This window comes from Melitaea cinxia, chromosome 7 (assembly GCF_905220565.1).
Source record: "Melitaea cinxia chromosome 7, ilMelCinx1.1, whole genome shotgun sequence".
Classification (NCBI taxonomy): domain Eukaryota; kingdom Metazoa; phylum Arthropoda; class Insecta; order Lepidoptera; family Nymphalidae; genus Melitaea; species Melitaea cinxia.
Window position 1 is genome coordinate 15,235,834 of NC_059400.1, and position 14,082 is coordinate 15,249,915.

The 14,082-nt window shown below is 33.9% G+C and overlaps 1 protein-coding gene across 1 annotated transcript in view; it reads right to left on the minus strand.

Moving 5' to 3' along the window:
• Positions 1-293: 293 nt before the first annotated feature.
• LOC123655418 (V-type proton ATPase 116 kDa subunit a1-like) overlaps positions 294-14,082 on the minus strand; it is a 31,068-nt gene continuing 17,279 nt past the window's right edge. The window contains exons 4-12 of the mRNA XM_045591233.1: positions 11,473-11,685; positions 9,941-10,091; positions 9,242-9,615; positions 8,229-8,338; positions 8,012-8,139; positions 6,578-6,795; positions 3,287-3,458; positions 1,880-2,051; positions 294-1,009 (exon numbers count right to left, since the gene is read on the minus strand). Of these exons, the coding sequence (XP_045447189.1) occupies positions 886-1,009; positions 1,880-2,051; positions 3,287-3,458; positions 6,578-6,795; positions 8,012-8,139; positions 8,229-8,338; positions 9,242-9,615; positions 9,941-10,091; positions 11,473-11,685 (1,662 nt within the window). The 3' untranslated portion in view covers positions 294-885. The remainder of the gene's footprint in view (positions 1,010-1,879; positions 2,052-3,286; positions 3,459-6,577; positions 6,796-8,011; positions 8,140-8,228; positions 8,339-9,241; positions 9,616-9,940; positions 10,092-11,472; positions 11,686-14,082) is intronic.

Here is a 14,082-nt window from a genome sequence, read left to right on the forward strand (position 1 = left end):
AAAGTACCGGAGGGTAAAGGCGAACGACTAATAATTTGCCACGTGAGCTGTGTTAATGGTTTGTCGATAGCTCATTTCTCGCGTTTAACACCACCCTTAAAATATTATTTATTCACTATAGCGATGATTAATTTTTAATAAGCAGTTAAATTTTTTTTTATATAGTCGATTAAAGGTTAACCGCATTTGTACTCGATAATCGAATTACATCAATTAATTATGCATGGTCACCTCACTATAGAGTTAATTTGACATGTGTCACCGTACCCATCGTACGTGAAATAGACAATGAATAAAAATCGCAAAAAGCGTTGCGTATTTTAAACTATTCGATTTATAATCGATGTTTTAACAATTATGGCACAAAAAAGTACCTAGTTTAAGATAGTACTATATATACTATAAATATTACTATTAGTAGTCATAGACTAAGGACCGTTTAAGAACCATAGGATTTTTACCAAATGTTACACGATATAAGGCTATATATGTTAGTGGATATTTATAGCATTATCTCCTAATAATAGTTAAAATTATTTCAACAAATTGCGTAAATGTATTAAAGTGTAAACAGCAAGCATTCGGGTTTAAATTTCGTGTCAACAATAAAGTCCTAAAAAGTTCAAATTTGCTAAAACATTATCTCTCACATAACATGAAAAAGTCCGTTTGTGAATAACTAGCTACTTAATAAAGGCCATTTGTTTAAAATAATTTCGAACTAAAATCTTTCGTAAAACATTACACTAAGTCCACTAGAAAAATATGTCTAATTTTGTAAGGCATTTTGATTTTTCAAGAGATCGGGTCTGTATGCCAAATTCGTCTCACTTCTAATCTGTTTTTATAGTCATAAGGTTGTAATTTCCCCGGATAAAGACAATGTCACTCGGGTGGTCCTCCATTGGGCTTTTCCTTAACGTCAATATCATCTTCGAGGATCGCGGAAAATGAGAATGGTAAAAAAGCATACCCGTGTCCTTCGTAGAATTTACTCATAAATTCCACCCTGTAATAGACAATAAATATTTGAGAACCAGAAATTTTACTAAAATCCAGGACTTTCCAGATCCAATTAAGCTTTTAGTCTTAGACGAATTCAAACAAAGTGTCGAAACAAAGATAAAATCTACAAATTATAACAACTCAAAGATGGAAAATCGTTAAAGAAGTAACTGTCTAATTACAAGTGGAGTTAAGTGATGACAATTACTCTAGACCAAAAAAATGGGTATCAGTGTCAATTTAGTTGGAATATTTTCCAATAGGTCTTTTTGAACCACATTTTAAGTCTGTGACATTTAGCAATCGGTACTTTGTCTAGTTTCGTAAGATTTGTTTTACAATGAAATAAGAACAATAACAGTAGTAGTTCAATAGAAAATCAAATGATCATTTGTTGACCTATAATCGAACGATAAACTTAATTTTTGAGCTAGTCTTGTCGTTGGATCACAATTAAGCCTAAGCCTGTCATTTGAATGTCATTGAAGTTTATGGTGTGCAATAGCGCAATGTCACTCTCTGGAGTAGGGGTGTGTGTAGGCGCCTAAACACCGGCAGTTTGCGGGTTCGATTCCCGCTCGGGATGGATATTTGTATTTGCACAAATATTTCTTTCCGGTGTGAATGTCTGTACTAGTGGGCCTCGCCACTGTACCTCGGAGCACGTAAAGCTGTCGGTCCTGGTTGTTATCACAAATACCTGATAGCGATCGTTACTCATAGTAGGAAACATATCCGCCAACTCGCATTGTAGCAGCTTGGTGGACTATACTCCAATCGTTTTCCAACATGGAGAAAGAGGCCTATGACCAGCAGTGAGATGTTAGACTGAATATTATCATATCATGCAAAATAGTAAAAATAAATAACTTACCAATGTAAGCGCAGTGTATGCAAAAACGCAGACAACCCCTCCATAAGCACCAATATCGCGAGTGTGAAGAACGCCCACACGGCGAATATCACATACAGCACTATAGCGTTCACCGCGGAACCTCCGGTCAAACCCATCGTAAGCAACCTTTGCCATAATACTGCCGATAATTCTGTTGGACAATATTTCGTTCTTATATTTGAGAGAGAGAGAGAGAGAGAGAGAGAGAGAGAGAGAGAGAGAAAAATTCCGATTTATTGTTGACCAAAATTCTGAGTTAAAATAGACTTCTAGAAGACATTTTTGAGAAGAAAAATAGTAAATTGTTTTTGGAATTTTTGTTAGTTGAAAAACCTCTTTGTGCTATTATCTCTATTTATAAATAGATGACGGAGATGATCAATAGATATAATAGTGAACTGATATGTAATCGGAAAGTGGAAGTTAAAAGTGCTAAATTTATTTCACAATTAACTTTGCGTTTGGCTGAAAAGGATAACATCGTATCAAAATCTACACATCTTGGGAGAAATATTAAGACATGTATTTTCTAAGCCATAGCGGAATGTTCTTTCGTTTGTTCTTACGTATAAGAAAGCCTTTGCTAACTGATAAGACTGTTTTTAAAAGTGAAGAAATATATTTAGTAGAAGTACATTAAAGTGCATTTACTGTATCTTTCGCGCCAATTGTCTCTGAGAAGGTAAGAACATTGACTCAGCTATGTAATAGATATAATTACTTATATCAATCGTTTCAAACGACCGCTCTTGTGTAAGTGGTGCGTGTAGTCGCCTAAAACACCGACGGTTTGCGGGTTCGGTTCCCGCTCGGGATGGATTATTGTATTAGTATAAATATTTTATTAAAGGTATGGATGTCTGTCCTCGTGAGTCTCCCCATCGGGCCTCGAATAGCAAGAAAAGTAGTCGTTCCCGGTTGTTAAAATAAATATGTGGTAGCGATCTGTTAGGATGGCTCTCCGTTGACCTTTTAAAAAAAACACTTTATTTACTGCTGCTAATTAATTTAATTCTGGACAACTGTTCTAAAACAAACTCGGACTCGAACTGAACTGAATACAATGGTCTTTATAAAATAATAAAAGTGGAAGCGACGGGGTTTATCGCTGACTTAGCAATTTTGTATAAAATTTTCAGGCTTACATACTGCATATGTTGCATTTTATTTATATAATATTTGTTCATAATAGATCGTTACTTATAGTAGGGAATATATCTCCCAAACCGCAGTGGACCAGCGTGGTGGATTAAGCTCCAATCTTTCTCCCACATGGAGAAAGAGGCCTATGCCCAGCAGTGGGTTGTTACAGGCTGAATCGACAATCGTTTCTTACATTATAAACTCTATAATATTGAAATTTTTAAACAAAATGGTTAAACTCACGAGCATGAGCCAAAGACAAGGCCCATAGACGCAGATACGAAGCCGTGTGCGACACAGCTCCCAGGACGTACTCTATGGTGTGTATGGCTTGCGTGATCAATATCTCACCCATACCGTCCTCTTGACTCTCTTGCTTTACTACTTCACCACTCTCTACGCCATGTCTGTATTGCTATATAAAAAAAATGAGGAAACAAACAGAATATGACTTGGTATTGCATATAAACACACTGCATATAAATATATATATATATACTAGCTGAACCCGCAAACGTTGTTTTGCCATATATGTTATTACCCCATTAATCCCCCCCCCTCTCCTTATAATTTAAGGGTATGAAAAGGTTGGCCGATTCTCAGACCCGATATGCACACAGAATTTCATAAAAATTGGTCCACCCGTTTCGGAAAAGTATTTTAACTAACATTGTGACACGAGAATTTTAATAAGATATATAACTTATTTTATTTTTCCGTCACATATAACAAATTCATGTTACTTTATTTTTATCTGTCTTTGGTGGTAAAAAAATATTATCGTATATATCTTGTTTTTTTGGAAGAGTCCTAATTGGTAAACAAACCGCTGTCAATCGTAATTCACGTTTTTTCCGCATTTATCACTCACTTTCACAACGGAAACTTACGGACATTTGTAAAACTCCATTTACTATTTATTTCACTAAAAACAAATATCAATTTATCATTTTAAACACATAAAAACTACAAAATACGAATTCCGAGAGTACAGATAACTAATATTTTCGAATATGACATTTCAATATCTTTTTTTATAAGGCAAATAGGGATGTGGTCATAATATTTTTAGAAGTGAATGAGTATAAGTGAATGAACAGCATGAGCGATAAAATAGGCCATGTTCTTTAACTATATTTTAAAATTTCACGAATTATAACTTGTTAAATAATATTAAAGCGATATAGTAGCGATACAGTAAAGCGATTTGTTATTTATTTGTATTTTGTTATTAATTGTTTTTTTTCTTCTTTTTTTTATGTTGAGCGCACAAAAAAAAAATGCTTACAAAATATTGCAAATGTCAATCATTTATGGTAAAGTGTTCATTGTAAAGGTTTTATTTTATATTATGAATATTTCTGAATATCAATTTCATCCTGAACATTTTTAATGCTATCCCATATAATATTAAAGTATACCACATAGCAACGGCATAAACGTTTACTGTAGTTCACAGGAAAAAATTTTGAGACTTTAGGATGAGACTTAAGATTACCCAATGAGAGCTTCGTGGAGTACAATGTTATTAGTCCTTTTTTTAGATGTTAGAGAGAGTGTGCCGCCGGCGCAAGGTTTTTTATTCATAGTAAATACAAATAATGTGACAATAATATTAATAGGGTCGACTTTTTTTAGACACAGGCGGCCCCTTTATTTTGTTGTAAATTTTATTTTTGGCTTTTTTTTTACCGACCATATCACATAAACGAAATATATAGGGGACTGTCCACTTTGTACGGGGGTTTCGGCCCCGAGTGGACAGTCACTGAGAATAATAATTATATATTAAGTTAGTAGTACTAACAAGTATGAATTAGAAAAATGATATAGTTTTGTATCCAGGTGTTTCATTTTTTGTTTTTTTGTGGATGATTACAAGAAGGTTTCTGAAATAAAAAATCATTGTTTTGTTATTTTTGTTTTACTAATCGGATTCGTACGTTAACAGAATGTTATCTAAAAACTAGGCAGGTAGATTTATAAAATCTTGAAACCTTTTTCAGCCCAAAAACCAAATAATTTCATGACATGGCCACAACAACCTACTGTCCGTCGACCAACCATGCAGTTGCAATAATATTTTTTTATGGCTTCTCTGCCTGACCTTTATTGTTTACATATAAAATAAATACAAAATATATTTTCCTACTTATGAATATGCCTACTGTGTATTTTACGTCGCAGTAGTGATGAATTCTCGGTTGACGGAAAACCTTACAGTAGGTTGCTATATCATCATGAAAGCAACATCGAAATTCGAAGTCAAATGAATGTATGAAGCAAAAGTCTGTAGTTTAGGGTTGCCATAATAAATAATATTTTCAATAAACAAATAAATCGATTAAATCGATAATCGAATTTAATATAATTAATTGCTTGCTTTTTATTTAGTCAATAACAATGTTTCTAAAATAGTTTATTTTTCACCAAAGTTAAATGTTTTTTTACTAAATACACTTTTATAGACTTTTTTTAGACTTTTTTCTTATTAATTCGATTTAACAATACTTTTAATCGATTTTACCAAATAATTGATTTAAAAATATTTTAAAATCGATTGTTCGTTAATAATAATTGTTTGTTTAAGACTGGCAACGTGTTGTAATCAAATCACCAACCGAAAATAAACTAGAAGTATATAATTAATGAATTAAAATACTTATTAAATAAACTTTTCATCAGTTTATATTGATAAAACTGCAATTCACGAATAAACATGATTTAATTTATGAAAATTATTGGTATATTTGTTTTTTTGTATGAATTCTGTTCACCTTGGGCCAAAATGGACAATCCCCTTTGTTGCCTTTTATGCTCGATGCTCGATTAATATTTTTTTTCGTAATTCTGTACCTCTACTAATTCTTAGCAAAATTATTTAATATATTATTAGTTTTTGAAATAATTTCAGCAATATGGTATCATTAAATATTTCGATGTAAAATTAATTTTACTTTGTCTATGGCTTATTTATATTGTTCATTCATTTGCTCTTTGTGTCACTTCACTAAGCTACACTATACTCTAATTGTCTGTGGTCATAAGTACGCCATATTTGTTTACCAATTAGGACAATTCCAAAAAAACAGACCTTAGTAATTGTCTTTCATTATTGAATTAATATACAACCACTTGACACAACAGCGCTCAGTAGAATTAAAATTCTGTGTCTAGGGTCTGTGTCCGACAACATAAAACACAAAATGGGCGGTTAGCAAACTTGTATTCGAAATATATGATTCCAAACATTTGTCATCAACGGAATGAAAAAACGCGATGCGTGTAATTATTGTAATATACAAATATTTGTTGTCATACTCAATCGCTCTATAGCGATAAGGTGTAAAGGGTACTTATCGCATATTTTTTCTAGCGTTACTCTGATGCCAGGTTATATATATGCTATATTCAGAAAACTGCTCGATTTGCTTAGATTAAAAACAGAACATTTTTGTATCTATATAGTTTATATTTTTTCTTAAATCAGAAAGGACCTTTTTATAAAAAGAAAGACATTTTTTTTTAATTTACCTTTTGTCTTTTCGCCATCATCATTTGATAAACAGGTTTACCGAACAACATTATCGGTATGCACAGGAAGGCGATGGCTAGGAAGGTCTTCTGTACAATATCTTGTCCGTCATACATAAAGGGCTTACAGGGCTCCTTCGCTGTTGACTCCTTCAGCAACATCATGTTTATGAATATTATCAGTACTGATGGAGCGCAATATGTACCTAGGGCTTCATCTGTAAAAAAAAATAGTTTAATAGCAATAGAAAAAAGCTAATCAAAAAAGATTTAACATCATCGATCATTAAATAGGAGGGTATTTAGAAAAAGTTAAGAGTTTAATTGAGGTAGAGTACAACAGGAAATTTCCTGCTTAAGATATGGAGCAGCCCGACTGGGGTAGTACCTCTTACAGAAGATCACAGCTAAGTAACACTGCTTTCAAGCAGTGTTGTGTGTGTGTGTGACTAAAGCTCCTGGAGGGGATTGAAGGGGGTCTGCAACGGGCTAGCGATGCTTGTAGTGTTTAAGGCGTCTATAAGCTACGGTATTCGCTTACCATCCGTTGAGCCATACGCTTGTTTGCCAACCCCAAGACCCAAAAAGTAGATACTTTTGGATTACAATTGAAAGAAATTAATCTAAATAAATAATATATTTTTTGGTATTATTTAATGTATTATTTAAATCATATAAGAATTAATTGTAATGAATGCAACGTTAATTGTAAATGTACCGTACTTGAACTAAAGATCAAAACAAAGAGGAAAGCAACTGAATAATTGGTTTCTAGAAAATTTAAAAGAAAGGCTTTCGCGATTTTTTTTTTTTAAATATAGATGTGCTTAATAATGTCGAATATGAATAATGAAATTATATACGCTGAAATAGTTTTTGCTATTCAGAAACATGATGAAAAGAAATGGTCACTTAACGACCTTCAATTTCCATATCTTGTAAACAATCGATAAAATATTATTAATAGCAATTTTTTTTAATCAAACTTAGTAATTTTTGAAAAAATTATTACTTTTAAAAAGCAACTTTTATCTTTTTTCTCTTATTTTTTTTATTTTCTAGATACATCTTGGAATTGGATACTGATTGATCATTAAAATATTTATAACTATGTCATAGATATGGTTATGTACTTTAATAGATATTATAATAATATTGTTGACGACGCGTTAGCGCAGCGGTCACAGTACTGGCTGTTGAGCTAGTGGTCGCACGTTCGATACCGCTCATTACAAACATTAGTATAGACCATATATGTAGTTGTTTGTCGCGATCTGGGCGTTTGTACTTGTGTGTTGTGTGTTTTCCGGACCTTCGACACGGAACAATTCTACTGGAGGCCGTTCAGTGTGAAGCGTTTGTTTATTTAGAAAATTGATATAAATTCGAGAAATTAGAAAAAATTAAAAAGTCTTTAGTCTAATTATAATTCACCTGTCGCATCCGCCGAATACATAATCCACTTCATAAACATCAGTATACACAAGTACCAAAACAGGAGCAACAGAAACAATATCTGCGGTATGTACTGCAAGAAAATCATTTCCGCTCTTTTGAAGAAGCTGAAACATTAAAATATCATTATATAATATTATTGTTTTAAACGGTATAATAAAACGAAGGTGTCTAATTCCTTGAATACAGTAATTACTTGAAGTTTACCACACTCAATGTTACCCCGAACGCCATGTGTATCACGCCGAATATTATCGACAGCTTCATCTTGAACGAGTTCAGAAATATTATGCTGTTTTTGGCAAACTGAAATAATAATACATACATACATATAATTTACACACCGTCTTGTGTTCCTATGGTAAGCTACTTAGTGTTACAGCTAACAGCTGACTGATGTAGTTACATATTTTTTTAGATAAATACATATATTACAGCCAGGTTCGAGGCGGGAATCGAACCAACAATCTCTTGAGCAGACAGCCGGGTCAAAAAGGGGCTGGTCAATTGTAATCGTAAACACAATGTCTAACTGAATCTCATTATGAAAACATTATTATTTAACTTATAAAAGAAAGTATCGCTTAGAAAATTTCTTACATATAAAAAATATAACTACGTACTTTATTATTTTTATTTTTATTAAATTTAGGTACATTAGAGCAGTCAGACAAAAATATATTTACACTAAGTAAAAACTTAAATGAGCTCCTTGTTATATCATTTTCAGATGTTATAATTTTTTGTTTTTTATACAACAAGGTCGGCAAACAAGCGTACGGCTCACCTGATGGTAAGCGATTACCGCAGCTTATAGACGTCTGCAACACTAGAAGCATCGCAAGTGCGTTGCCGACCCTACACCAGGAGCTCTACCTTACTCACCAACAGGAACACAACACTGCTTGAGAGCAGTATTATTTAGCTGCGATCTTCAGTAAGGTCAGTAAGGCGAGGTACTTCCCCAATTGGGTTGGTCCAGATTTTGAGCAGGATATTTCCTGCTGTGCCCTACCTCCGTTATATGCAAAAACGCTCATTACGAGTATAATTTAACATTACTCATATCATTAATTCTATTTCCATCATGTTGTTTAAAAACTAAAGTGCAATTACAAACGAATTTTATGGATTTTATTGTTCTTTAGAAGCGTTATTTCATTTAAAATTTAAGTTAAATTATTATCTATACTTTATATCTTTACTTACTTGCCACGCAGGATCAATTCCAAGAGGATATGGTATCTTCATATAAGAATCTTTCGGGTCCAAATCGAATAGGCTACGATTTCTCAAAGTACCCTCATCGTATACATTCTGCCAACTACTACCAAATATATTAAGCGACTTTGAAAATATATCATTGTATATTAGGCCAGTGTAGACAGAGAACAGTCCCATCAGGAGTATAATGTATCGACCACCGAAAAATATATTCCATATTTCGTTATCCGTTTTGTTTTTTAGGAAGTTCTTTTCATTGATAATTAGGACAGCGCCGAATATTGTCATAATGAGCCCGTGTCCCATGTCTCCGAACATGACGGCGAATAGAAACGGGAATGTTATTATTGTATACAACGCTGGAATAGAAGACTTTGTCTTGAATATATCGATTTGTGATCTAACAGCGTTATTATAAAACAATTGAATATAATATTTGATCAATGTGGCCAAAATTGAGATAACATTAAATTAAACGAAGTAAATAGTAAAAATAATTTAAGAGATAGAGAATATGTTATAAGATTGAACAAAATGGTCAGCTATGTTTCTGATGTCAAATCCTTCCATGTTCTGACATAAAACCTCGTCTAAATATGATTAACAAATGCAGGAGTCAGAAGGTTTATCTAAATTTATTACATGAAATATGGGCAATTGCCTAAATAAAAGTCCAGGACTTACCAGGATTAACCTCTCTGTAGCTAGCGATTCCATAGGAATCAATAAGAGTTTGGAAGCCTCGAGTGAACTTGTTAGTTCTATTATAGGTTGGTGGAATTTCCAACGTTGGTACGTGATGGAGAATCGATGGGATCGGACTTCCGCTTGCCTTCTGGAGACAAAAAAAATGTCTTTTTAAAATTATATGGCTTATAAAGGTTAAGAGTAACACATATAAAAGTAAATAAATGCTGACATTTCAAACCACAAACAATTTTCCACGAACATTGCATTTCTATTACTTTTATTCTTTGATTTTCATTAACTATTCAATCAATAACAGTAGTTGAGGCAATCTTTTTTTTTTATTAAAAAGGCATTTTAGAAATTGGTCTATTAAAAATATAACTGATGGCTAAAAAAATTAACAATTAGTATTATTATTATATATACTTTATTACACTCAAAAATACATATAGAAACATAAAATAATAGTAAGGTTTATGGCAAAGGTGGACTTATCTCTGAAAGAGATTTCTTCCAGTTAACCCATGGTCATGAGTAAGTGTTTCATATAGCGAGACAAAGAGTGCGAGAAGTATTTATTAAGAAGAATTATTATATATATATACTTTATTGCACTTAAGAACAGAATATACAGAAAATTACATATATAGTTGATGGCAAAGGTGGACTTATCCCTAGAAGAGATCTCTTCCAGTCAACCAATGGTCATGAGAGAGAGTGTCATATAGCGGGGGACACAGTGCAAGAAATAACAATATTGAGAAAATAGTTGAAAAACTGTAATGTATTACAAACTTATAAGTATAAATACATACACACAGACATATCATACATATACATATATACATACCTTACATTTATACATACATACATATACATATATATATACATACACACATACATACATACACACATAAATACATACAAATACATAACATAATACATAGGTAATTATATACTTACACACTCACTAAGTAGATGATTGTAAATTGACTTGAGAAATAAAGTGCTCCTTTAATTTACGTTTGAAGGAAACAAGGGAAGGACTTTTTTGGATACTTTCTGGGAGTTTGTTCCACAGTATAGAGGCGCGTACCGTAAATGAATTAAGTTTGAAATTGGTATTGCACTTTGGTACATCCAGCTTTGTTGTAATGCCAGGGCGCCTGGATCGATTAGGGGAGGGTAGGAAGTGAAAACGGGATCGAAGATAAGAAGGAGAGTTTGGATCATGTAGGATATTAAAGAAAGTAGATAGGATATGCATATCACGGCGAAGGCGAATAGGGAGCAATTTGTTCTGAGCACGGAAGTGAGAGATACGATCAAACGTTCGCAAGCCAAAAATGAAGCGTACTGCGAGATTCTGAAGTCGCTCCAACTTTCTAAGCAGCTCCTCTGTCACATCCAGATAGCATACATCGGCATAGTCAAGGATAGGTAGTAGGTATTATGGAAACGTATGGACTACATCAAAGAAATATTTCATAAAACTGCAAAAAAATAATAAACAATCTTAAACTTACCACACCATTATCCAAAGCCTTTTGTAGGATATGTAAATCACAGCGAGGGACCCAGCACTCGGCTATCAGACACTTTTTCACGATGTCCATACTAAACATATTTAGGTTGTGGTATATGGCTTTCTCCTTCCTGACCGCGACCATCCACGTGCTTATATCTCTCGCTATGTTCGCCAGAACCAATCTACGGTGCTGTTCTGTTTGTTCTAATACCTGGAAAGTTTTAAGTTATTTGATAAAAAAAAATGAGATTTCAATCAACATTAGTATACGTATGTTATTTAAAAGAGTAACTTAGGAATATCATGCCAAATCTTCTCTGCATAATTTACATTCCGAATCAGTCGTAACTTCAAATTATCTATAATATTAATATATTAAAAATAAATATAATTTTAATTTATTGAAATGACGATTTAAAAGCTTCAACAGCTTACTCTAATTCATTTATTTATTTAAAAATGACAAAGAACAGAAGTTACAATAATACCATTACACAGATGATAAAAAAATCAGATCGACACATATAGTAACTTTTGATTCTGAATATTATTACATGCCAAACTATCTAAAGTTATTTTTGTTATTTAAGCAGTGTTTGTTTCATATAATATACTAATGAGACAAATATTAATAAACGGCTCACTCAACGGGATTTGACATGCTATGATTTACTCCTATAACGGGGGCAAGATACACGCACAATAAACAAGCACAAACGCCCAGACAACTGCAAACATCTGTCAATAGTCAATATTTGCTATGTGCGGGGATCGAACTCGTTACCGCCAGCGCAACGGCCATAAGCCAGTGACCGGTGCGCTAACGCGTCGTCAAAATGATAATCTTTTATCTATAATATAAAAATGAGTCGCTGAATGTGTTGCTAAGCGCAAAACTCGAGAACGGTTGGACCGATTTCGCTAATTCTTTTTTTAAAATATTCCTTGAAGTACGAGGATGGTTCTTACGGAGAGAAAAATTCTAAAAAAATTTTTTTTTAAATTTCCTGAAAAAGTCTAAAAACAACACTTTTCTATACTCCCATACAAAAGATTTGTGATAATACTTAAAATTCAATTTGAACTAAATACTATACGATAAAGTTTGTGTTAGGCGATACGAAGTTTGCCGGGTCAGCTAGTTATTTATAAATATGACTCAGGACGGAAAAACATTAATTAAGAAGTGACATAAAAGAAGTAATTATATATTCTTTAAAATGTCTTTCAAAATAATTATAACTAAGAGCTAGGAATTATTTGAAATAACTTACAAATATTTTGATCAAAGATATACAAAGAAATTAATTTCTCTGTATGCTCTTTTTATATCTTTATGGCGAAAACAGATAAATGTTTTAATTTCATTTCATTTCATATAATTCTGTACTCAAGAATATCATGGGACTAAAGGATACAAACATATCTTCTACATTGTATATATATATATATATATATACACTACTGTTTGCGATGAATTCAGCAAAACAAAATTAGTAATAATAAAGACTTTATTGCGTATTAAACAGACAATTATTTTAAAATGTGTAAGTAACGTGCGTCGAGTCTCGCGCTCAAAGTTCGACTCCGCGGGGGCCCGGAGGGGGGAAGAAGGACACGGTGGGGCGCGGTGAAGGCGGCGGCGGCGCAGGCCGGTCGCCGTGACGTCGTCGCGCTTGCTTGTGCGCGTACATACTGCCCCCGTTGAAAGACGTTTTCAAACTATTCTTCTCTCGCTTTCTCTAGTTAGGCATCCGGAGATGTTGGAAGAAGGCTTATTTTATTGAATGCTCTCCTCATGGTTCCTTTTGCTGTGAAGATATCTGCTACTCTGTTTATGCCATCTGGACCAGGGTACAATCGAGTAATGCGCCCAAGGCGCCATCGTAGTGGAGGTAATTGGTCTTCTTTCAGGACAACCATGTCGCCGATTTGAAGGTCACGCTGCCGAGTTCGCCATTTCGTTCGTTGCTGCAGCTCAGCGATGAACTCCCTGCGCCAACGCTCCCAAAAGTGTTGTCTCAGCTGCTCAATAAACTCATATCTGTTAGGCCTTTTAGTGGTGACAGGCAGTGACGGCACCGACATCAGAGGTCGCCCAATCAAAAAGTGTCCTGGAGTCAATGGATATAGATCAGTGGGGTCTGACGAAAGAGGAGATAGCGGGCGGGAATTAAGGATTGCTTCTATTTGGGTAAAAAGCGTCGCTAGTTCCTCAAACGTCAGAGAAGCATTGCTTGCTACACGTTTTAAATGGCTCTTTGCTGACTTAATACCAGCCTCCCAGATTCCTCCGAAATGAGGCGCGTATGCGGGACTGAATACAAACTTAATCTTTTCAGCGCTTGCGTAATCGGACCCGGACTGACGGCTGGCTTTAATAACCCTACCTAATTCATTCTTTGCACCCACAAAATTAGTACCATTATCGCAGTAATTACTTGAGGTCTGCCCCGTCGAGACACAAACCTGCGTAGGCAAAGAAGAAAAGCATCGCTAGACATTGAGCTCACCGTCTCTAAGTGCAGAGCCTTTGTTTGAAGACAAACAAACAGTGCAAAGAAACATTTGGTTATATTACTGCCACGACCCTTTTTGCTAGCAATTA